The following is a 25721-nucleotide window of genomic DNA, read 5'->3' on the forward strand; positions in this document are numbered from 1 at the left end:
TGGTGGCTTTGTGTTGTTTAGCTAAGGTCATATGTGTTTAGATTTCCAATTAAGATTACAAACGCTGGTGCTTGTAATCCTTTGCAAAGGAATACAAGTAAAAGAGAAACACATGTACCTTAGGATTGGCCTCCAGGTAGTTGTAGAGGACGTTGATAGAAATGGTGAGGTCTCCAGTGTTAAAGGGGTATGATCTGTTCCAGCCCTGAGGACCAAACTTCCTCCTCTCTGCCACCACCGCATGGAAGTAGCACAGGGCAAACAAAATGCTCTTAAACTCATTCTCCCGCGAACACATCTCTAGCGTGTCCTGGAAAACAACAAAGCAAAGAGCCTCCTGAACTGTGCAGCTGCATTAACTGTGCCACGGCTGTGTGGCAAAAGTTATGGCAGGCAGTGCTGTGATCTGTTTTATTTCGTCAAGTTCCCAGCCGTGCCGCACACTGACAGACAGACAATGACAATGACTAGATAGCAATAAACCCAACAATGAGATTTCCTTTTAATTGTCACAACTTGTCAAGCACTTTCAGCTTCCAACTGTCTCCTGGGCTCATTATTCCAGACAAGCAAATAAAAAAAACTGGACGTAAATGTCATTGTAATCTCTGGGGAGGAGAGATAGTTAAATAAGCATGCCAATAACCCCTATGGAAATAGGAAGGCTAAATTCTCTTTACTCCAGCATGTGTCATGGCGAGTGCTACACTGAAGGCCCTTCAACTTCCCCTGCTGCAGTGCCCTGGGGAGCTGACTCCTACAATGCACACACACACACACACACACACACACACACACACACACACCCTTTCAGAGATTTAGTTAATATTCTGCACGGTACTCCTCTGCTCAACGCAGCTGAAAGAGATGCATAGCCTCCCTATTCATGAACTGTGGACTGGAGAGAAACAACATCTAGTCAGACTGCAGCGAGGACACATAAACACACACAGGCATGCACATGCACTGAAAACGCACCTCAATATGTCTGAACTGACAGAGGTGCAAGATTAGCATCAGGGTATGTGTGAGTCTGAATAACTAGAATATTTGACAGGTAAACTGAATCGATCAGTTTCAGCAAACAGAATTACAAATCCATAAGAGCTTTTTTCACAACAGTATTATACAAGTGTTACCTCAGCAAAAAGCTAAAGCATTGTGCCAGATGTTAACTTTAGCCCGCCCAGACTCCATCTCAGAGGCTTCTGGGGGGGAAAATAAGCTATACGCGTCTGTCATTTCTCTGGCTTAGCGCGGGCTTTAGCCACGCGGGTGGGCTATTACAGAGAGTTAGCCTAACATTGATTAGCTTTCACTGAGTACACATGACTCAGGAATATTCCCCCATCCTTACCTCAGTGGACCTCGCTATGGGTCTGCACAAGGCAGGACTCACAAGCACGTAGCACTTATCAGACAGATAGACATCAGCGAACTAAGGATCATGGAAATGGACTGGGAAGAAGCCGAGCACTCAGGTAATGGTGCGGAGGAAGATGCATTGGCAGCGAAGCGCTGGGGTAATGGTAAGGCTTAGATAGAGAGGAGAACTGATAAGGTAGAGAAAGGGAGAGGCCACTGCAGCGCACTGATCCATTCCAGCTATAGAGGCAGCAGCATGATATTGTCTCTCCAATAACAAACAAAAAGTAGCAGATAGATTTGGTTGTGATCTCAGTAACGCACCAACATCTCCATGCAGAATGGAACCACACAAACGTTTGGTGTTAGTATGTGCTACGTTCACATCTGTCCTCCATGGGTCAGAGGCAATTCCAGGGTGAGTGAAAGGTGACTCTCCCCATCTGCCGGCGCCTCCTTTTCTGCAAATTGGCAACTTGATGAGAAATCTGGAGTGAAAATTGGCATGTGTTGTCTCAGCTGCCACTCATGGCAACAGTCCTTCAGAGGAAGGCAGCATGTATCAACACGAAGTATCCGTAGCCCTGATACACTAAAGATACCATGAAATGGGCTCTTTAACTGTTACTGGAGTCACTTCTTGCGTCTTCAGTTGTGACCTAATCTTTTGTACACAATTACAAATTAAATTGTTTATGATTTCAACAGGAAATACTCATGTTAAAGGTTCAATGTGTAGGAATTTCTCCCATCTAGCGTTGAGATCATATATCGCAATCAACTCTCTCGCACCACGCAGTTCAAAGTACGTATTACAGCTACGGTAGCCTTCACGCTTTTTTCTCTTGCTCTTTTCAATATCCTAGAAGAAGACTCCTGTTCCTGAAATTTGGATTTTGAATATGTGTGGTCCTCCATGTTTTCTTCTTCAGACTTGCCGTGGTTGGGAAGCGACGATACACATTAGCAGCATTAGCACCACCTGTGAGTTTATCATGTGACAGAGAAAATGCAAAAGGCAGAGCAGTATGTCCTGTATGTCCCTTACCGGCTAACGTATTTCAAGATGGTGCATGAATATGGAGCGTCTACCCCAGTTCATGCAAACGCAAATGTAAAATTTCAAGCCAATAGGAATACTTGGAATGGATGGTGGTGGTAAATATTCATGAAAAGGACAAGTTTGTGAACTGGCAACACAGATTTTGAGAATGAACAACTAAAAACGTTACACACTGGACCTTTAAGGAAGTAATGACATCATTTGATGGGACCTTTAAAATCAAAAAGCCCCTTTCAGAGTTCTATATTGAAATACATACATTGAAATATAATTACGAACAACTTGTAGGCAGCATGTTAAAGTTGTATCTGCCATCATTGATGGATTTTCTTTGTGAGTAAATGGTTTCAGTTCTTATCAGATGACGTTTAGAAATGCCTCTGGGTACCTGGTTGAAGTTGTCCAGGGCCTTGTGCAGGTTGGCGTGCATGCCAGTAGGCGGCTCATTGGTGATCTTGATGGAGTTCTCCAGGATGCCCTGCGGGATGATGTGGCCCTCCGGGGTGGACGAGGGCTCAGCACTGACAAACACCCTGAAGTTGCGATGGCTTCCCTCTGCGTGCTGCTCCAGAAGTTTCTCTAAAGTACCCAGCCAGCGAGCCACCAAGTGGATGTTCTACAGGGAGCAGGATCAGCATGTATAGGGTTAAGAAGGAACATTGCATGATATTGGTAGGCAACAGGCTTGTTGTTAATTCTCCTCTGTGAGGGTAGAGAGCCTAATCTACACCCAGAAGATGTTTTCTGTTGGATATCTGTGAAGGTCTGTGCTTTAATGGATAGTACATAATAGCTTAATTTGGTACTTGATGCTGGAATTGCCCATATGATTTATGTTTGCAATGACAACTAGCAAAAAGGAGCAATTACAATGTTGCATATTCTCCTATCTGCACTGTGACTTTGATGTGGCACCAAATTATATGGTACATAGCACTTGAAACCCATTTCTAAGTTGCTTTTCTGCATATTCATCTCTCAGTGTGGTGTGGGCAGTAGAGCTGACTTGTACTATCACACAAGCATGGTTGAGCTCAATTTTCCATCTCAACTGTCCTGACACTTACAGGATATCCTGTGAATGATAAGAAGTCAGCCAAGCCCCCCACATCTTACCATGCAGCACTGCCCATTCCCTAAATCTAATTACAGCACTAATAACTCCAGTCATTAATTCATAAGCCTCTTTACTTTCTCATTTCCTTTTGCTCTCCATATTTAATCTTCCTTATGAAGGCTGAAGTTCCGAAAGACGGGACATGACAGGGAGAGGAACGTCGAGTTTTGGAAGAGTCGTTGAAAAAATGAATAAATAAAAAACAGCAGAAAAAAGTTTCACATTCTGTGAGAGAGAAAGTCCAGGAGGAGCTCGAAGCTGAGACGGGGATAAGTTAGTTTGCCTCTTGAGAATAATGAATGGTATACAAATTAAAAGTCTAAATTCAAGCGCTTTTTCATCAAGCCAGTACAACCCTTCCTCTTGGCATGTAAATAGCTTGGCAATAAAGAGAGCCAACAGAGGAAGTCAGAGACTGCCTCAGAACTTGTCACTGTAATGAAACCATTCATCCTCTGGCTGCAGGGGGAGAAGAGGGGGAGGAACAGAGAGAGAGAGAGAGAGAGAGAGAGAGAGAGAGAGAGAGAGAGAGAGAGAGACAGAGAGAGAGAGAGACAGAGAGAGACCAGCAGGCCAACAGACAAACAAACAAGACAGAGGAGCAGCCACTTTTTTATGGCTTTTTAATTAACTTTCAGGTGCAACATTTTTTGTTCCCTCAACGTCTTCTTGATAAGGGCCTTCCAGCCCCTGTGATGACTGCGCTGATACTACATCAAACAGCCACCTATTTACATAATAATATAAAAGTTGAATCTAAAACCCATTAGAAGACACAACTGGCAAGGTCTTTGATGCATTGCTATCAAACACAACCTGAGGGAAAGCACAATGGCACATTGGACTGCCTGTCACAGTGCCCGTGCACACACACGCTGGCTCCGAAACAAGCAAATACCAACACAGGCAGGTGCGCGCACACAATATTTCTCTTTCACACACGCAAAAACACATTCATCAAGGAGCAGCGCTGAAGACAGCTGCACAGCTGGGCTCCAGCACTGAAGAGGCGGCCCTGCAGGGGAGGAGCAGTCAGACTCCAGACTGATGGAGGAAGACAGCCAACACCACTGAGGGACAAACAAGACTGAGGGACAAACAGGACTGAGGGACAAACAGGACTGAGGGACAAACAGGACTGTGTCACACTGCAGGCACTGTATGAAGGTAAATATGGTGCAAAATGCTAGAGCTTGTAGGCCTGACGTGAGCACTTGTATACGATGTGAGAACTTGCAGAACAAAAATCTGAAATTGTATGTTAAAATGTTCACTTCACCGCCCGCTTCCTATCCAGTGTTTCAGTTTCACTATTGAAGAGTGTTTAGATGATTTAATTTAATTTATTTAAAAGCCGACTGGCTAGTTATCTAACGTAGTAATAATAATAATAATAATAATAATAATAATAACAACAACTTAGATTTATATAGTACCTTTCATGAAACCCAACAACACTTTACACACGTACAGGGGCACAAAAAGAAAATAGTAGATTAACTCCTATTTTCCACCAGGCATGTCTGCGCTGCATTCCGTAATATAAAATAAAAATAATAAAAATAATAATTGAGGACCAGGTATAAACCCTGCAGTCAAGGGGAGGGGGTGTAGCTGCAGTTTAAACCTAGCAAGATAAAGACACAGACAAAACTATTTCTGCTGGCCAGTTCTCCATCGTATATTTATTCACAAGAAACATTCGTTGGCAACGATAGACAGAGAGCCATCCTGCAAATGCCAACGTTTTGAGACCAATGGGCAGGGATTGCTGTGGACTAAGTACACACGGCGATACACTGGTAAGAGCAAATGAGGTTTAACATGTAACCTTACGTTACTGTATTGTATGAGCAGTTAACTTCTTCTTTTAATATGGTATGTTCCATCAAAACAAGCCAGAGCGTTTTTTCTCCTATCCCAGAATGAATGTATGGTGTAGCCAGACCTTACTGCACAGCGCTGTGGAGATAGATCTGGCAATGCAAGACCAATGGTCACTGCCTCAGATTAGGCAATTATAGAGTCAAACATTCTTGGCGTGACTCAGCCAGAGACATTACAGACTACACGTTGGTCTTCGACTTGGTAGCCCAATGATTACAGAGCATGCCAAATAACCGCAACGTTCCCACTTCATGAAATCCTGTAGTCTGAAGCTGCCATTCCAAAGTACAGTGAAGTAAGGACATTGAGGGAGAGCATTTTCAACAAAATCTCTCCTGCTTTCTCTGCTACAGTATCTGCACTTCTTTCTGCCACCGGCTGCAAATGGGGTGGCTTTAGCAGTAAATGTGCAAAGAAGGTGGTGAGTTTAGGCCACTTGATTCCCACTGCCTGGTCCATGTGGGATTTTCCACTCCAATCTGCGCGATTGATTGCCTCTCCATCTCCCCCCCTCCTCCCTCCCAATGGGCTTCTTTCAAAGTTTCTGCATCTCTGTCTCCAAAGCCCATCTGAGCAGGAGCTACTGTTCTGCAGTATAATTACCCGTCAGCGCGGGGGAACCTGCCATTAAACCGGCTCTCGGGACTGGCAGCGGGACAGTAAAGGTGGACTGTGAGACGGAGGGAAGATAACAGGTAGCCGGTAACGGTGGGTGCACGTGAGGATTGATAAGAGGATAGTTGGGAATGAGAAAAGTATGAAAGTTATGTGGCGGAATGAGAGAGTGTGAAGGGCAATAGAAAAGAGAAGATGGAGCATTATATCAGGAGAAGACACTGTTGGTAAAAACAGGAGAGAGACAAGAATATGATAGCTCCCCTCCCCTAGATTTCCCTCTCCCTGCCCGGCCAGTGCCGGGGGTGGCTCTCAGCGGGCAGACAAACAGACAGCTGATGATAAAGCGAGTGGGAGGTTTGTTGCCAGGGGGACAAGGCCTTTTTAAGCATATCGATCAAGATTCTTATGCAAAAGGTAATTAAACAACTGCTTGTCTTTGCTATCATGGGTCTGGAGCAGAGAGTGATGGCATCCCAATCTTTTTCCTTTTTTCTACCAGCTAACATTCACACAGAATGAAAAGAATGAGTGTCCTGCAGTGCCTGGTCACAGTTCATATCTGTCGATACTTCCCATTAGAATTCCACCGAGGTTTCCACTTAAAATGCAAACGCCAGCCTTGCCCTCCAGATAAGAGGAGAACAGACACCACATAGAGATTGTACTGTATAATGCCCTTTCAGTTAGAAAATTTCCAAAGAAAATTTAATTTTCTTTTCCATGCAGACAAACCTGGGAGGAAAGCAAACATCCCATTGAGTGTGCAATGAAAAACAATGTGATAATAGACCTCATTCACAACATGCACAGATAAAGGAAAAGCCACCTAAAACCACTACTGAATAGAAAATCCTTGACACAAAAATGAACTCTGTGTTCTTTCTGTGAAATGTGTTTGATAAACCTTTTTTGTGAGTGTCTGTATGCCATTTTGTATCACAACCATATTTTTTTTATGATCTGGCACTTTTGTGCAAGGTGGATGGGCACGGGACACTGAATAGACAATCAAATCCCTTCCCCCAAAATAACTCTAATTGGATCTACTTAATATGCATATTCTCCCATGTGTGGGCTCTCTGTGAATAATGAATTTATGTGGTGAGCGTAAAATACTCAGCAGTATTTATTGTGCATTATATTTAATGTGAGCTCTTTCTGTCTGTGTACAGCATATGTGTATGGTTATACCGTACCTGTAATATCACCCAGTGGCCGTTCCTAGCTGCCAAATCGAGGGCCTGTTCTGCTATAACCTCCTGACCCTGACCCAAAGAAACATTGTGGAAGTTCTTGTCGTCAAATGTGTAACCCAGCCTCTTCCCTGAAAAAAACAAACACAGAAGTAACATTTCAAACACATTGTTGAATACATAAGCTTCAAACTGTAATCTGATATTTTGGAATTTAGATGAGAAGATTAATATAATTATTATTTTGTCAATGAGTTTGATACAGCGGTGTCTCTGAGACATGCTTAGTCTAGCTGAGCACTAGAAGCTGTGGTAAAGAGCTAGCCCTGATCAAACAACTCCAAAGCTGTCTCATTTACATGTTGCAGGCTACCTTGTTAGCTAGCTAGCCAACCCACCACTAATACACAGCCAGGAGTCCCTGGGTGGTGCACATATCAATCATGACAACAGGACTATTAATATGTAGCATGGCTTCAGTGAGTAAGCTAAATACTTGTCCTGTTTTTTTTCTGTTTCTACATGTGTTAAATACACACTTGGAGTTGTTGTTTAGAACTACGCCAGGGGTTTCTCCATAATGTGCTTCCAGTCTCTGTGCTAAGCTAGGCTAAAACTGTGGCTGCTAAGAGTGGTCAGTACATTTACAAACCAGTATTTAACACAATGCCCTAGCTTTAATAAGCGTACAGAATCTTCAGCTTTCTGGGCAAGCTAGCGGCGTTAACATCATGTATACTTGTTACCTGTACTTCCTGGTTAAAAGCCCAGTGAAAGACTATGAAAGCCACAAAAGGGATTATTAGGAGCTAACTCTGGTTGGTGACTGGAAAAGAGTTAGAAACACCAGCATAATACCATATACTGCTGATGCAGTCACTTACATGAGTGTGTACTGATGTGCGTTTGAACATTGGTGTTAAACAAAAAGAATGAGCTACATACTACAACTGTATTGAACACACAGAATGGACAGTAGCCGTGTTTCCATTCAACTGTCAAGTGAATTTTAAACAAACTTTTGATGTGTAAATTAGGTTGGAGCGAATAAACTGGGCCACATCGTAGTTTGGTCAGAAGTTGGCGCTATAGGCTACACATGGCTGTAATCCTCCAGTAAACAGAGTAGAAGAAGTAGAGGTTGCTAACCAGAAATGTCAGCTAGTGTTGGCCATGTTTCATGCTGTCTGGAGACAGAGACACGTTATGGGAATATCGGGAAACAGCTGATCAGTCCTGGGAGTTAAATGTTTGCTACGTCACAACTTATTCAGCAAAGTCGTTCCCATATTCCATTTAGAGCATTGACTCTTTTTCCACAAAGACAAAAACCACTTCAAGAGATCGGGAACATTTTTTGGCACATTTGAGGAAGTTGTATTGAATTTTGCAGTTTACAGCTTATCTAGTCACGCATTGCCAGCTCTTCCTCCACAACGCTGCAGAGAAGGGTCTGGCTAGTCCACACAGCATTCCGGAATGGGAGAAAAACGTGCTCTGGTTTATTGGCATTTCTTTAAACCAATCACAATCGTCTTGGGCGGCGCTAAGTGCCAGACGGAGCCACGGTGCCTCTGTAAAATAGCTTCGGGAAGGAACTTGTTTTTGTGAAACGTGTACGTTCAAAAGTTATTTTAGTCATGCAACAGAAAACTCAGATGGGACAGATATTCTAGCTAGCTGTCTGGATTTACCCTGCAGAGATCTGAGGAGCAGTTAACCATAGTCCTCATAAATCCACCGCAGTTTAGAACGCCAACACAAAGGAAGAGGAAGGTAATGGACATCCGGACGAAAATGAGGGACATCCGACGGAATTCCCTGCAACACTGGAGCAATGCCAGCAATGAAACGTCGTCGATAAAGACTACAGCTTTTCTAATGTGATACTTCAAAATGTGCATTAAAATACTTGAATAAAGGCTAGTATTGATCTTACCATCTATATCTCAGAAAGACATTAAATAAGATGATTTTCTCAAAAGTCACAGTCTGCGTTTAGCATCATAATCAGCAGATGGTCAATGACTTGGACTTCCTTGCCCACCTTGAGAATTAACTCAAACAACACATTATTATTTCTGTCTGTGTCATTAAAGCTCCAACCTGAAACCAGGCAGACAGTGAGGTTTTGTCTCAGGGATATTAGTCCCCTGCAGAGCATACAAAATCACATCATCTATCTAATGGAAATCTAATTGAATCCTAATACCAATGAGAAAGCCAATAGTCACAGCTATAATGGAAAAGCAGCTCTTTGTGCTTCAGTGTAATGTGGCGGCGGCTGCGCCTCATCATCACTGCCCTCTCTCTACAGCAGCAGTTTGATTGGTTACTTTAAGCTTTGATGTGATTGACTACGCTCAAACCGAGGGTGTTGATAATCCATAATCACACCCCTTACAGGCAGCTCCAGTAGGAGTGCTCCTTCTTATCATATTAGGAGAGGATGGTGGATTTCACGTGGGCCGAAGGTCTGTCCATGGTTGATTTCACCACCTGCTGCTGCCTGGGATCCAAGTCTTTATAAACGTGAGGTATCTAAAATACTCACAAATGCTAGCTGCTGTGTATTCTGGATAAAAACAGCTGCATCATGTTGAAATAAATCTATGGCATGGATTTATTTGGTTAAGACAGACTTTCAAGCAGATCCAGAAATAAAAGAAAGTCAAATTAGACAAAAACAGTAAATTAATTATGATGAATTACTTAAATGCAAAAAAATTAAAATGAATGTTCCAGTAAACTGATACAATCCCTGCAATCTGAATATTTCATAAAGCTGACTTCAAATACCCACAGACTGAATTATTTGGCGGCAAATTTAGAAGAGTCAGGCCGTGACCTGTTCCAGGTCAGTACAAAAGCTTCAGCTTCAGCATATTTGTGGTCACAAATCAAAACATTGTGTTCTGCTGCCATCCACATTATTCAAACAGAATTGTAAAGTAACTCTAAAACCGATGATATTTACTTTCTGCTGGCCCTAATACACCAGTGGTGTCGTCTCATATATTTGTGACCTTTAGCGTAATCCCTTCAATCTACCAAAAGCCTGTTGTGCATTGGCTGTGATGGCTGATATCACAGCAGAGACACACAGCAGATGTGTTGGGATGACTGATAATCACATGAAGTACGAATCAAAGTGGAAAACCATGCATGTAGGTATGCCTGTTAGTGCTGGGCACCGAAATGAACACTTTTTTGGCACCGACCGAATTGGAGTATCGAAAAATGCCCCGTCATTCAGTACCCAATTTCAATACCTAAAGAGTAAATCTCATCAGTGTCAGTGAGCCAATCAGCAAGCAGCATGCTTCTACCCAGATCTAATAATCTCTGTGATTGGCTGTCTAACATTACACGTCGTAGAGAAACGCAGGAAAAACTCTACGTTACACAGAGACGGCTCACGTAGTAGGAGCTGAAACATAAATAAAAAATATTTCTGCCATAATGTGTAATGTTGTAATTTGTTTTTGTTTTATAAATTTGGTATTGAAAAAAGTATAATTTAGGAACTGGTGTCAAAGTCACAGTATTGATATCGGTACCCAGTATTGAATATTTTTGAACAATACCCAGCCCTAATGCCTGTACTTGTCTTCAATAGGCTATTCCACGCAAATCCTGCAAGTTCCCACAACATAAAGAAATGACAGAAAAACTGGTAATATGAATGCTCTAATAAAAGTCCAGAACACAGCCTTACAGCTTATTAAACATAAAACAAGCAGAGCGTTACCATGTTTCTCCACATCCTTCAAAGGGTCAACTCCAGGAGAGAGGATGAAGAACATGGGGGTAGCTGGAGCCGACTCTTCAAAGGACACGGCAAAGTCCAGTGATCTGCCAATCACGTACTTGCTTCCCAGCTTCTCCTCTACAAAGTCTCTGTGGGGAGAACATGGCTCAGTTCTCCTCAACACTTTTTTATGATCTTTGACCGACATGCTGGACAACTTGAAGAGAGGGAATCTTAGTAGTACAGAGATATAAACCCTAGTCACGGCTGTGTTGCCAGTGGCTCTCTAACATCTCTGCATTCAATCCTTTAGCCTTTCAAACATCAGGATTTTCTTACTGTTGTTCCAACCAAACCCGCTCACTCCTGAATAAACAATGTGTATTTCTTCTATATGTAAACCCTCACTGACATATTATTTGAAGATACAAAGCCATATAAATTATATTTTGACCAATAATTCAATATTACAGCAAGTATAAACCTAATTTCAAATGCTTTAATGGTGTTGCCAGCTGACACTACATGTCAACTACGTCAGCCCAAAGCCCAATAATTTCTCTCCTTTTAGCTCAATTTTGGTCTCCACCAACTCCTGAGGGAAATATCTGTCTCCTCAGTTGCTGAATGCTCCACTGTGTCCACTAGCTAGTCTTTAACTGTGTCTGCTGTTTTGTGCTGAGCAGGTAGAGTACAGCGGCTTCATCAGAGCATTTTACCTGAACAGTTTCCTGTTGGTAAGTTAGGGTTAAGGGTTATGGTTAACCCCTAACCCTAATTACCCTATACAGCGCTGATGAGAGCAATGAGAGTGAACCAAAACAGTAAAGTCGGAGATCATAAAATCCAAACAATGAGCTCTGCAGAGCTGAGGGGGAGTTTTAGAATACTGAATTATTATTGATTATTCTCTGTAGGCTGGTCACTGTTACACATCCAATCATTCTGTCATTTGTTCCATAAACATTTGGATTAGTGCAGCTTTAATATTTGTTCTCCAACAGTTAAAATATTAAGTAAAATATATTAGTAGATCCATGTATTTCTTTATTTATCTCCTTTTTGTATGTTTTACGTAATATCCAGAAAAGATATCCAAGTAGAGATTGCATTTTAACACCAGGTAGAAATGGGATCTAAGTTTGATACGATGACGTTGGTTGACAGAGGCTGAGGGCTACTAATGAGGCTCATCGATTGTTCTTTGAGCCTCTTTGACGCCCTGTCAACTCAAAATATAGGCCAAAGGTTAAGACCTTTACCAGGTCAGATCACAGAGCAAAGGTTACGCTATGCTTCCACCTCACCTGACGGCGTACGTCATGCGGTCAGGCCTCAGGGCTCTCATCATGCACAGTCTCTGAAGAGAGCTTTTGTTCTTCCATTCCTGTGGGAATTTCTCTTTTTCTGGACACTCAGACTCCACAAACTTCTTCCAGCGTTTGGCCGAGCCCTCGATGTCTCGATCCAGGTTCCGGAACTCTTCCATGGAGCACAGGGACTGGTGGTTGCGGAAAGAAAAATTATTCATACGGAAAACCTAGTGTATTTTCAAAAGTGCTGCTACTCTGTGACCCGTAATGCACATTTAACAGTTTGACCACTTCAGAAACATTTCACAATGCACAGCAAAAGGACTAACTTTGTTTGCAAAAGTTTGGGAGAAAAAAAGAGACAAAAAAACTTAAAGGAGTGCTTATCTTTCCTCCCGCCAATAAAAAATGTTTCAAACGGAAATGCTGAGTAAACACTATCCTTTCATAACGGGACGGGGGGTGGGGGACTGAATATGCATCCGCTGCAGAACTAGTAGGGGGGCTTTATTGTAACGGCCCAGCTGACAGACACCTTATCTCATCTGTGGAGAACGCAGTGTCACGTAGCACACACACACCCACACACACAGCAGACACATAAAGCAGTGATACCCAACCAGGGGTCTGTGTACCCCAGGGGGTACATGGAAAAAGTGTGGAGCGGAATTTGAAAAAATATTAATTACGATTTGATTACAGTAAAATAATATATCAGCTGTAGGACCTGAACACAGGAATGTTAAACAGGTAGCTAAAAGTAATGCATAATTGGCTGAAATAGTAAGCTAAAACTACTGACTAAACAGTTTAGTTAACTAAAAGTAATGGATAAACAGTTGAAACATTCGATTCACTCCGAAGTAGTAGTAAGATTGCTGACCAAACCAACCTAAATATTGACAGTTCAGTTGTATGACAATTTTTTTAAATATAATGAATAAAGTTATATATTTAGAACACATTGGACATTGATGAAGGGGTACGTGAGTTCATCTGTTAGGTCTGTGGGGGAAACCACTGACATTGACTACAAGGAGTCATGGAAAAACTATCCATGTGAATCCATAAAATCTGCTTTTCCACAACCGCTCACCGCTGGGCATGAGGTGGTAAGGTAGAGTGAGATGAAGTGGCTCAGCACACCGCCCATCACTCCAACTCACTTTGTTTAATTACCACAGGAGGTCGGCGAGCCCTGAGCCCTGGTGAGGGGAAATACACTGGGTCTCATGGGATTCATGCTCTGCTAATATCATCAAGAGAGCCAAACAATCAGAGGATCTTACCCTCCTTTAAAGCTTTCCAACTGATTATGTTTCCAATTGCGATAAGAAAATCGAGTGACAGAATTTGATTAGCAGGGCCTTGAACAGCCACAGGAGGTTGAGTGCAGTTGGGGAAAGGCCGTCTCCAGACCCTCAGAGGGGTTTAGGTTTAGTTAATATTCTAGGCGGTACAGATTGAAAAATTCATGAGCACGAGAGGGTAAAAAAAGGGTATTTGCTGCTAAACTGATCTGACAAGAAAGGGAACCTCTACTGCTTGATGTCCACAGGGCTGCATCGCCAGACACCTGTTCTGTAAGATGGAATACGGGAATGCAGAGTTGTTCTGGTGCCCTTTCAATGTTAAAATGCACCGGGGTCTGACTTTAATGCAAAGTAATTGTTGGGAGACTGGCATGCAAAAAATGCATCATAAGAAGCAACTTAAAGCAACTAAGTGCTAAAAGCACTTCCAGCCATTTCTTAGACGACAGGCTGAAGGAAAACAGTTTGGAAAGACAATTTATTATTATTTATTTATTTCGTTTTTTCGAGATTTCAACATTAAGGAATGGGATTCTAAAGACAGAGCTGATGTACAATTGAACACTCTTCGTGCATGTTTCAATACATCTCTATAAATCTAAAGAGGACACTTCTGTCTTTATGAAAGATGGTGTGAACAACTACACATCTCTTTTGTACTGATTCTTTGGCGAGATGGTTTGCAGTCGCACCAGCATTTCAATCAGCCAGCTCATATAGCATGGAATGTGATGTGAATGTACAATACGCGCAGCATGATTATTTCGCATCTTGGCTCTGACATCGTCACTCCCCAAAAAACTGACTGACTTCATTAGAACAGCAACGTTGAGAACTAAATTCATCCATTTCAATAGAACTCCAGCAATCAGTGGGTTTGGTGAAGTTTATCTGCGCAGAGCTTTCTTGTAGAAATAAATTAAACTACAATGGTGACCTTTGACAGTGCTGACCTTTAAGGGGACGGAAAGCCGAAGAGTCCAACATGAAGTATAAACACGTTTATATAAAGTAGGAATTATTTGCAGGAGTTACATTCTTATTAGTCTCGCATTGCCAGACCTTCCTCCACAGCGCTGCGGAAGAGGGTCTGACTAGTCCATACAGCATTCCTGGATGGGAGAAAAACGTGCTCTGGTTTATTGGCATTTCTTTAAACCAATCACAATCGTCTTGGGCGGCGCTAAGCTGCGGACGGAGACGCGGTGCCTGCAAAATAGGCTCGGGAAGGAACTTGTTTTGGTGAAACACGTGTACGTTCAAAAGTAGTTTTAGTCGTGCAACAGAAAACTCAGATTGGACAGATAGTCTAGCTAGCTGTCTGGATTTACCCTGCAGAGATCTGAGGAGCAGTTAAACATAGTCCTCACAAATCCACCGGGGACGCAAAGAAAGAGGAAGGTGATGGACATCTGGACGAAAATTGAGGGACATCCGGCGATGAAATTTCGTCGATGTTTTTGTAAACATGCTAATGTGGTTAACTAACGGCTACTTCATTAATCTGCTTCTTATCTTTGTGATTAATTAACTCATTGTTAGGTCAAAGCAATTAATGTTAGCATTTTCCTTGATTAATGACCACAAAAAGATTCATACAACCTTCAAAGTCTTTGAAGCCTAATTCTGTCAATTCAAAGAACCACCTTCATTTTCAGCTGAGCTGTACTTCTGCTTTGACCACACACTGAGAATAGGGAGCTAGCCCTTTCCATGCCACAGCATTACATTGGAGTAGCAGAAAGAATCCACTCTGTACCTTGACCCCTCCCCAGGAGAAGTTGGATAAGAAATCCACTGGTGATATCACACCTGGTTGGACAGGGTATCTCAGGAGGAAGTCCAGCTCTGCAGGATCTATTTCTTTATTCATCAGAAGGATCTGGGGACAGAACAAAAAGGAAGGACTTTGAATTGTTGTATTTCCAGCACAAACCACAATTCCTTTCCACTTGATTAGATCCAAACCGGGCCACTGGTCTTCGGAGCAACTGATTCAACAAAACAAACCATGCAGAAGATGAAAGCTGCTTTCCTCCCTACCTGGAAGGCCAGCTGAGCGATGTACGTGAGCTTGTCACATTCAAACAGGCCTCTGGTGGTGTACTGGAACACTGAGGACGTGATGCTGTCAATTAGGTTGGACACCCGCTGCTTCAGAGCCTCGTCCGGCTCCGCCTTCAGAACTGCTTTCTGGAAGACCACACTGAACGCCTGGGGACGCAGGACAGGTACAACACGTACAAGTCTTACTAGCAGCAATGGAACAATGCAGAGTGGACCAAATAGAAACCAATGCTCAAACAATATTAGCCAATATCTGGCTCGTATGAGCCTTTAATTATAAATCAGATACTATGATTATTGGCGATTATTTCCTGGATGAATGGATTAGTTGTTTGGTCTCTAAAATGTGGATAAGTGTTTCCCAAAGCCCAAGATGACATCCTCAAATGTCTTGTTTTGTCCACAACTCAAAGATATTCAGTTTACTGTCACAGAGGAGTGAAGAAACTAGAAATATTCACATTTTACAAGCTGACATGAGAGTTCGAATTTTTTTTCTTCATAAAATGACTCAAAACGATCAATTGATTTTCAAAATAGATGGCTATTAATTGAATAGTTGACAGCTAATCAATTCATCTTTGCAGCTCTAGGACAAATTCAAGAGATTTTCCAATATTCCTAATAGTCAACACATCCTATAAAAGACCAAAGTCTGCTATATTTTTTCTTATCAATGAGCACAGGGTGACATGTTCATTCGGCACCATGTACCAGTAAATACACTGTCCTGAGTATTTACAGGATAAGGATGTTCCCAAACAGGCTCTGAAAAGACTTCACAAGATTCAAGCTGACTGCTCTGAGCCTGTGATTACTACAGAGAATGGATTCTATACATCTAACTACTAATCAAAGTCTAGTCAAACTGTCACGCTTTGAAAAACTGGAAGTGACGGTAAACTGAAACGCTACAATAATAATTGTCATCATCTTCTTCTCTGGTGTCATTTCTATCACACTTTGCTCTAACATTGTGTGAAGAACAACATTTCCTTCTCAATGTCAAAAGCATATACTCTGTGTGTGTTTTCATTCGATTATGTTGGGAGATACCTTGGGCCAGGGCAGCTACCTGCCGAGTCGGGAGTGATTGCAAACAATATCTCAGGCTGCCTCCTCTCAGTGCTCGCTGGCTGACAATATGAAAGACATAATGCTCTACATAACCACATTAGGGAGCCACAAACACAATGAAAGCGGGGCAAAGAGCATAAAACACGGTGAGTAAATGGAAGAAAGAGGGGGGGGAACGGAGAAGTGAGTGTAAAGAGGGGTCTCACTGGGGGCCGGTGAGGCGGGGAGGAAACATGGCATGTCAACAGACAGGCTACCTTGAGAGAGAACTGGTACATGGGGTGGATTTTATTGAGGTCATTCATTATGAAGTACAATAAGGAAGCCCGCGCTGCTGCTGGGCGGTAGTGCTCCCGAGCCTCGTTGATTTTGGCCTCTGTCACCTTGGCTTCTTTCACCTACAGTAAAGATAGTGCAAACACAATGGAGTCACACTCACAGACAGCAGCATGCATGTGCTCGGACATGCACGCACTCAGGGTTCATCGATCAGCTGATGGGGGAACAGCACCATCCAATAAAACACCCTGAGTGAAGAGCCGAGCTGTTCCAATTTCACGCTTCCAGCCAAAATGTTCTCACACTGCGCCCAATGCGACAATTATGTGATATTTTTTATAAGGAAATGTCTGGGCAATTATGCTTAAGGATGAACATCTGCAGACACTCTCACATCATCAGACAGCTACTCCTCGCAAGAAAGTAACAATCTGGCATTCTGAGCAAAGAAAGAGAAACAAAGTAAGGAGAGGAGAGAAGGGATTACACTCTAACTACTGTGTACATATGGATTGCCCATCAAATACTTACTGTACCTGCAATAGGGACAAGGGAAGAAGTACAGACAAGAAGGGGTTAACATATTTGCGTTAAGGATGAGCTTAGAAATAATTGACACTGTAAAAGTACTTTTTTAAATGACATAATAAATAATTGCAGGGTACAGACAGGCGATCAGCCGGTGTGTCCTCTTACAACAGCTCCATGGAAATAAGACATCTATGTGCGGCCCTTTCACTTACTAAAGTCATGATTATGAACTCTTCTACGTAGCTGAACATGGGAAAAACACAATAGCAACAGAAATATTCTAAATAATATCGTAGATGTGAGGATGCTATCTCTGTCGGTGCAGCATCATGCTCGTGGGCCCCGGCTGGAGAATCTCTGCTGCCGACGTACACTGGAGGGATCAGGAGAGTGTGTGTGTGTGTGTGTGTGTGTGTGTGTGTGTGTGTGTGTGTGTGTGTGTGTGTGTGTGCGTGTGTGTGTGTTTGTGTGCAGTTACACCAGGGACTATCTTGTTACCCAGTAACATTATTTTTTGTACCCTAAATATTTACAGCATCATTATTTTTTAATAACAATATAATAACATCATTAAAATATAATAATAACATAAGTATTCTCATCTGCCGCTGTACTTATATATTAGTTCCGGTATAGATGGAAATATGTTCTCTGCAATCTAAAGAGTTACTAGAGAAGTGATGATGAATAAACAGAATAAAGAGTAGTAAAGATTAAAAAAAAAAACAACAACAGGACCTTCTCTTCGATCTCGGCTGCGGTGCGTTTGGTCGTCTCCAGGTTTTCCACCAGCTCTGTGTCCCCCAGAAAGTTTCCTGAAGCTGAGGACAAACGGGACAGCAGGTTGTCCTCCAGCGTCTTCAGAGTGATCTTGAAGCCATTTTGCTGCTTCGTCAGGTCGGACTACGAAACACAAAAACACTCAAAAGCTTCAGATTGACAGACTGCACATGTCAGAGGGTTTCTCAGATCTATGCTTGTTGTCAGCTTCCTTTCTGGCCTCATCACCATATCGGAGGCAGTGGGAGATGTTCCAAGGTGTGGGTCAATATGAGGACATGAATAGTGAAGGACACGTCAAAGGCAGAACTGATCAATATGCTCTGCATTGACTGTCTGACCCATGAAGGGAGTGCTCTGGGCGGGATTAGCCAGCTTGTGTCTGGCAAACATCAAACCTCTGTTGAGCCACCTCACCTCCATGTGATGACACCGTCGATTCCAGCTAGAGGGGAAGTAGCTTTGATGAGAGGCCTGCACACACGCACAAACGCACGCATGCACGCACGCCCACGTCTGTCTTTGTTCTGGCTGAAAAACTAAACTTTTCACTTTTCAAAGCGATGCATTTGAGGGGCGTCAGGAGAACAAAGCAGCGAGGGCGCGGCTCCTTCTCTTTATTGCTTTGTCCTTCATTATAGTCTGCTGGAGCTCCTTGCTTCTGCTCGATAATAACTTTGCTTTATTGAAGTTTCCCCTAACAGAAGCCTCTGTGACCTTTGAGTGGTTGGAATTACGGGAGGGGGGGGGGGGGGCAGTTGTGAGATTTAACTGCTCCGGTGTTGTCGCTGACTGATAATAGCTGAGGGCTTCTGAGTGGCATGATCCCCGACAGACGCTGTTAATACGGCTCTGGCGCTTCCATTTCTGCCCCCGTGTAATCAATGGGGGAGAGAGGGCGGGGGGGCTCCTCCCTGTGGCACAGTGTTCCCATGACAAAAGACATACTTTGCTCAGATCGTGCCAGGGGAGCAGATAGTTTAAGAGATCACACTGCTTAATTGCTCTCTTTATGACAGTATTTCCTAGCGTGGTGATGAGAAGTATTTTACACCACTGTTAAAACTAATTGAGCCTCTGCCTTGTTAAATCTTGTATCTCCGAATTTGATGTTATTACCAACTTAGTAGTTGAAAAGTTCTTCTCCAACAGCACAGGCAAAAAAAGATGATGTGATTGGTGGCATTTCGAGGAATGAGCTGACACACTTTGAGCGGAGAGGAGAATCCCAGAACGGGTTGAGCGGTGTGAGTCAACTGTGACCTTCTACTTGCCCACACTCAGAGCTTTTGAGAGGAAAAGCTATCCACCCTTAAACACTCCCAACTGGAGCCAGTAATGAGTCGGTTTAACGATTAGCTTTCCTCTGGCACATTGTACTTGTAATTACCCTTGCTTAGGAAAAAAACAAACAATTAACCAGTCAGCAGAACACTCTAATTGGGATTAAAATTAGGTAATACATCTATCATTTTTAGGCAAATGATTACTGAGTGCCACAGAGCAGCCCTGTTAAGGTAATTTGGGAAGCAGAGCATTTGAGTTCTCATTAACGCCGACGGTCTGGGTAAGAAGTTACACACACAAGGATGTAGACATGCACACTCATCTGCGCACAGGGAGGAGCAGAGGGGCTAGTTATTGTGCTAAAAGGTTGTAGAGCGCTCCCCCTGCGCTCTCTCCAAAAAGGCAACTTGACATTTTAAGCTCCTTAGCCGTCTTTGGCTCGGGTAAATGAGAGCTCTTTCAGCCGCCGTCATCTTACGGCTGAGCAGCAACGCTCACCTCATTAAAGCTATAATGGCACCGAGGCATTCAGAGAATAGAAACAGGTTTTAACTGATTGTTATCAGTCCGGGCTGTTTACCTGCAACAAAATCCATTTAGCACTTCATTCTACGGGCCGTGTTTTGACACACACACACACACACACACACACACACACACACACACACACACACACACACGCACACCACCCACATTCAACTCTCACTGTTAATTAAAATGATAAGTGAGTTCCAGATCTTGTTTTTTTTTCCCTTTGCCTCCAATCTCAGTGAAATGCAAATTAAACAAGCTTCATTAAATCACATTTCACTTCTCCGTTGGATTTTGCTGAGGGGACACAAGGCTTAAAATAACTCTCCATTTATCAAAAATGCTGATTTGTCTGTGAAGAAAGCCTACAGGTCGGACTGAAGCACTGCCTGCAGAAGCCCAGCGCGAACACGGACAGCTCCAGGAAACCATCAAAATGCAAATAGAATTGTGTTAGAGTAAATCTGCCCGACCCGTACACAGAGTTCCCGCATTATCTTCCATTGTGATCTCTCAGAGACGCCGCCGTCAGCCAGATGTGTTCTGGACCAAGAGGGATTTCGGATTTCGGATTTTCCTCTCCCCTCCACTAACAAGGGCCACGTTTAAGGAACAGTGGAAGTGTGGCAATGCATTGTCTAATTGCTGGCACCACCGGCTAATCCATTTCAAACAGCTGACATGAAAAGCAAAGATTGTCCAGGAGACGAGCGCGAGGCATCATTAGGCGCTGGAGCTTTGATCAAGTGAGTTTTTCGCTTAATTGTGAACATTTACATTCACAGCGTACTGTGGATATATATCTGTAACTATCTGCTGCTCATTACTTCCCAGCAGATGCCTGGAAGCTGCTGTACTGTACAGGGTGTAGCGGCCATGACAGTGACAGCTCATCAACAGTCCAGAGTGCACACAACAAAGACAGAGATTTACACTGAAAAGGAGAATGCAGCTTAAAGCGTCTCCTATCTGCCTCTCCTTTGATTTTAGAGAGGTGGATGTGTGATCATAAATGAGTCTGCCAAAGTGATAAAGAAAGATGAAACTCCCTTCAGAGGATAGCATCAAGACACAATTACACAACTCCTGGAGCTCGGTGATAAATGGAACAGTATCCAGGCTGAACGCGACACAATGGGGGAGTGTCAGTGTTTCAAAAGGTCGTTTGATTTTTTTTGGGATTGAGGATTAATTGATTATTGCCTTTATGGGTTATTGGTCACGGATGCTACAGAGTAACAATCCATGACATTCAGTTATAAATAATTGATCTTTTGATATTGCCTTTCATTATTAAATAGGCTGATACTTCAAACTAACCAGTTTTTGGATTTTCTTTTACAGCTTTGTCTGGTGGGTCGTGCACTGTAAGTAATGTGTTGTAATTACAGGAAGTGTTTTAGTAAATGCCTAACGCAGTAGGTAGTATGGGAAGGGATGGTCAACATGGCTGAACAGAAATAATGACCTTTTAACATGTCGTGTTGTTCACATCAATCAAGAAATGAAATCATAGCCAAGACAGTTGGTGACTTTGGTTTAGCAGCAGCAGTAGTTTTTCCCATAATGCCTCAGTCTGCACCGGCTTCACTAAGAGCCACTGTGCTGTAAAGCAGTCCAGTAGATTTCCAGCCAACAGTTAAAGCTTCACAGAGGTTTTTTTATTACATCAACTATTAGCTAACTAAAAATACTATTCTCATCTTTCAGCTCATAGTTTTGGTTCAGTCCCACAGCTATCCCCACTTTGATAAAGTCTCTGTAGCGAGTGCTTTGTTGTTGCAGGAAACATTCTGCTATTCCCAAGGGGGTCAGCTTCTCCTCGGAACGTGTAGCTCCTATGGCGCCATTTTGATGCTAACAAGCCATCACCTCCCATTAGCATTCCATTGACTGCCACTCATTTTGGCGCCACTTTGACAGCGAATAACTTTACATCTGAAGCGTTTAAAGCAGGGGTCATCAACTACATTTTTCCAAGGGCCAGAATGTTTCTAAGCAGACACTGCGGGGGCCAGACTTTCAAATAAAGAAAATAAAATGAATGTATACCTAATACGCCTATTCTTGTTCGAAATGTTCACTTTGTTGCTGAATTAATGCTATACACATATATATATATATATATATATATATATTTTTTTTTTTTTACATGTATTAGTGTGAGCAAACTCCTAAAAAACATGGAAACTCCATAATGATAATTGGCTCTTTAAGTAAAAAAAGATCTCAGACTAGGAGGCAGTTCACTGAGGAGTGATGGTTAAAGTCTGTGATTAGGAACATGGTTGTAGTATGCAGCGTCCTGATTGGTGGAAAATGCTTGCAGAAAGAAACGTCTGTTATCAGGTAAGAATGTCACTGTCAAAGAGGCTGGAGCGAAAAGTTGACGTGGAAAAGCCCAGCTTTAATGATGAATGGACTGATAAGCAGGCTATGCATTCGTCATGTATGCCTCATTTGCAATGAAACGATGTTGTTGCAAAATAATACAACCATCATCATCAAGAATGAAGAACGCAAACATAATGGTCGCGTCATCCACGTGCATATTAAGTAGCCACATGTATATGTTTTGGTCTTAATACATCCATAGATATACCGCTCCAGCGGAGAGGATGGTTCGCTCAGCCAGCAGTTAAGTTCATAAGAATTTGTCCAAATTTCAAGATTCCCGGCAAACTAAGAAACAGTTAGACTACAAACAGACAGCTTTTGTTTTAGCTTGTAAAAATTCTCTATTTGCAGAGTAGAGCTGTGTTCGTGTAAAACAGCGCGGTGGACTGAGCAGACAGAGCAGATTGAAATATGCTTTCTACATGTTTATGCCTGTCTATACAGGTGAGTGCATTGATAAGTATTGACTTTTTACTCACAAAAGTTTTATTGTAGCCTACTTACAGTAACGAGACTAGTGTGAGTTGATCTGCCCCAGCGGCCATTGGTTATCCTCTTTGTATCGTGCCCAGTCAGGTACTGCGTGTTTTAACGCACACACATCTCAGCTCAGCTGTGTGTGTGGAGCGCAGGCATCGCTGTACAGAATCCCGGCATGTGAATAGAGATGCAAATACAGGCGGCTGGGTTTGTGCTCTACCTGTGTAATGTTACCTGCTGTAAATGCTTGAAATGCTAAATAACAGAACACATTTTTTCCTCTTTACATTTTCTGAATTCGTGATTATTGTACGGGCCAGACTAAAAGCTTTGGCGGGCCGGATCTGGCCCGCCAGTTGACGATGGCTGGTTTAAAGACTCTATTTGTCCACTGTTTATTTCTAAAGAAACACGACAATGTATAAAAGGCTCCATTACCTTGTATCTCACGTTATGGCTCCGTAGCAGACGTTTTTGTAAAAATAGGCTAACGATTGTGTCATAACCACGCAACTTATTGTCGCACAGTAGTGGAATTACCGTATAGATCAGGAGAAGCTCGCAGGCAGTTTTGACTCACATTAGCTGTTTAAGTTTAATTACTAATGTTAACTAGCATTTTAGTTAGCAACAATTAGCCTGTGCCTATGTTATCTCCTTACATATACCTACGCACGCCGTCTCTGCTAGATTGGGAATGATTGAGATTTCTCTTGGCACAGCTACCAGAAGACTTCCAACTTTCAGACAGGTTGCTCACGTCACATCTACGTCGTCTCTCTCAGTTGGAGGCTGCGCCGTAACGCTCAGCCATCACCGGAAAAGTGCTTCTAATATCCTTCACTGGTCTCCGTCCAGAGCAACGGGATCTGTTGGTCCAGTTTATATATGTCAATGGCTATTCCTGGGCAGTTCAGTGCTTGTGTTAGAGGTACTATCACTCTGAAGTGAAATGAGTCTGGCTAAACAGGAGGTTTCGTTTTTTGAGCAGCCTGAAAAAAAGAGTTAAAATATAGCTTTAATTAGCAGACTGAAAAATAGTTAAAATATAGTTTTAAGCAATAGAGGCACTGATGTTTCCTGTTTCCTGTACGGGACTCTCACACCGCCTCAAACCATAGCTCAAAACACACCGACATGTCTGATATCCGGTTACATGATTGGCCTCCGCAGCGTGACGTGGGGTTGTGTTTCTCCGAAAGTTGAGCCAGTATCAACTTTTTGCCACAGGCCCGCTTTGTTTTTTTTGCGTGTCCCCCCTGCGGCAAACAGCCGCCACAGCCTAAACACACTACCCCCATTCAAAATGAATGGCAAGACCGCCGTTTTTGCCGGACCGTCAGACGGCCGACGCAGGCTGTCTGAACGCAGCCTTAGAGACAAGCAGGTGAACATAGTGGAGCATTTAACAGCAAGAGAAGATATTTCCTTAAGGAGCAGCTGGACACCTAAATACAGATAAAACTAGAAGGGCACTCATACGCAATCCTCCGCCAAGGCATGCCCTATCTCGCAATATTAACAAAAGGGAGAAATGATTTGTGTATCTGCCCCGTGATGTAGAACTGCTCCAAAATCTAGTGGCGTCTTCCTCGGCCCATGCTAAACCCTTCCACCAAGTTTCATGCAAATGGGGCCAGTAGTGTTTGTGTTATCCTGCTGACAGACAGACAAACCACACTGAAAACTTTGAGAGGAAAACAAAGGCAGATATTCCCATGCAGGGCACAAAGGCTCACTGAGAATGAAAATGATGTGAATCACATGTGGCGGCCTTCACAGTTCCTCACATCTCAAGTGAACTCCTTAACAACCTAAAGAAAACGGAAGCCAACCTCAGAGAAACAGCTCCACAGCGCTACCACTCCACAGGGCACCTTTGGTTCAACAAAAGAAGTGCTCATTGGAATATAGAAAAGTTAAGAAATCATGGATAACTAGTAATTGTTATATGTTTATGCCACGTGAACACAGAGACACACACACACGCACATGCACATGCACACACAGCCGTGCAGTGTCACCGTCTCCCTTAGTGAGGGATAACCAGAATCAGAAAGAGTTTTTTTTTTATTATCACACATCCACTCAGTTTGCCGTTAATTAAAGGCACCAGCTGATTGTTTCGGAATCAAAGAGCCCGGATCTGCAGCCTCTTGGATGTTTCTGACATACAGCGTTTTTCTTGCAGAAGTGTAGCGTTAAAGACGCTAATGAGAAGCGAGAGTGCTCCGCCCGGCTCCTGGAGGCCCCCGACTCCTCTCATTGTTTCTTTTAATTACGCCTGCACAAAAGAGAAGTTAGCAGCGGAACGTGGACCGCTTGTTTGTTCTGTGATAGACACCTGACAGAGACTGCTTTCATGTCGGCTCAGGTTCACTTTTTGAGTACGTCAGATTCCTCCTTGCTGTTAAATGCCTGTATGTGTGTGTGCCTTCCTCACCTTGAGCTGCTCCAGGTCCGGTCTCTCCATGCTGACCACCGCGGCCAGCAGCTGGTCCTCAAGCCCGTCCCTGGTCACGGTGAAGTTGATCAAGGTGCACTGGGCCTGCAGCTCGGGCTGGTAGTGAGGGCTGGCCAGCTTGGTGTGCAGGATGAGGCGGAAACTGGGGTTGTACTCGCACTCCTTGTCTCCGATCTTTATGTACCTGTTTAGGGCAAAACGAGGACCG

General features: G+C 43.1%; 1 protein-coding gene across 2 annotated transcripts in view; it reads right to left on the reverse strand.

Annotated features, from left to right (window-relative positions):
- Positions 1 to 25721, reverse strand: part of dnah9 (dynein, axonemal, heavy chain 9) — a 162337-nt gene that overhangs the window by 18225 nt on the left and 118391 nt on the right. Inside the window, exons 63-72 of one of the 2 annotated variants that reach the window (XM_031323915.2) lie at positions 25493 to 25697; positions 18313 to 18477; positions 17022 to 17162; positions 15664 to 15834; positions 15380 to 15502; positions 12302 to 12495; positions 10995 to 11143; positions 7247 to 7374; positions 2817 to 3044; positions 119 to 310 (exon numbers count right to left, since the gene is read on the reverse strand). In XM_031323915.2, coding sequence (XP_031179775.2) covers positions 119 to 310; positions 2817 to 3044; positions 7247 to 7374; positions 10995 to 11143; positions 12302 to 12495; positions 15380 to 15502; positions 15664 to 15834; positions 17022 to 17162; positions 18313 to 18477; positions 25493 to 25697 — 1696 coding nt within the window. Of the gene's footprint in view, positions 1 to 118; positions 311 to 2816; positions 3045 to 7246; positions 7375 to 10994; positions 11144 to 12301; positions 12496 to 15379; positions 15503 to 15663; positions 15835 to 17021; positions 17163 to 18312; positions 18478 to 18771; positions 18888 to 25492; positions 25698 to 25721 lie in introns of those variants that run through there. The other variant, XM_036001345.1, reaches the window with a different exon arrangement.

This window comes from Sander lucioperca, chromosome 5, assembly GCF_008315115.2.
Source record: "Sander lucioperca isolate FBNREF2018 chromosome 5, SLUC_FBN_1.2, whole genome shotgun sequence".
Taxonomy (NCBI): Eukaryota; Metazoa; Chordata; class Actinopteri; order Perciformes; family Percidae; genus Sander; species Sander lucioperca.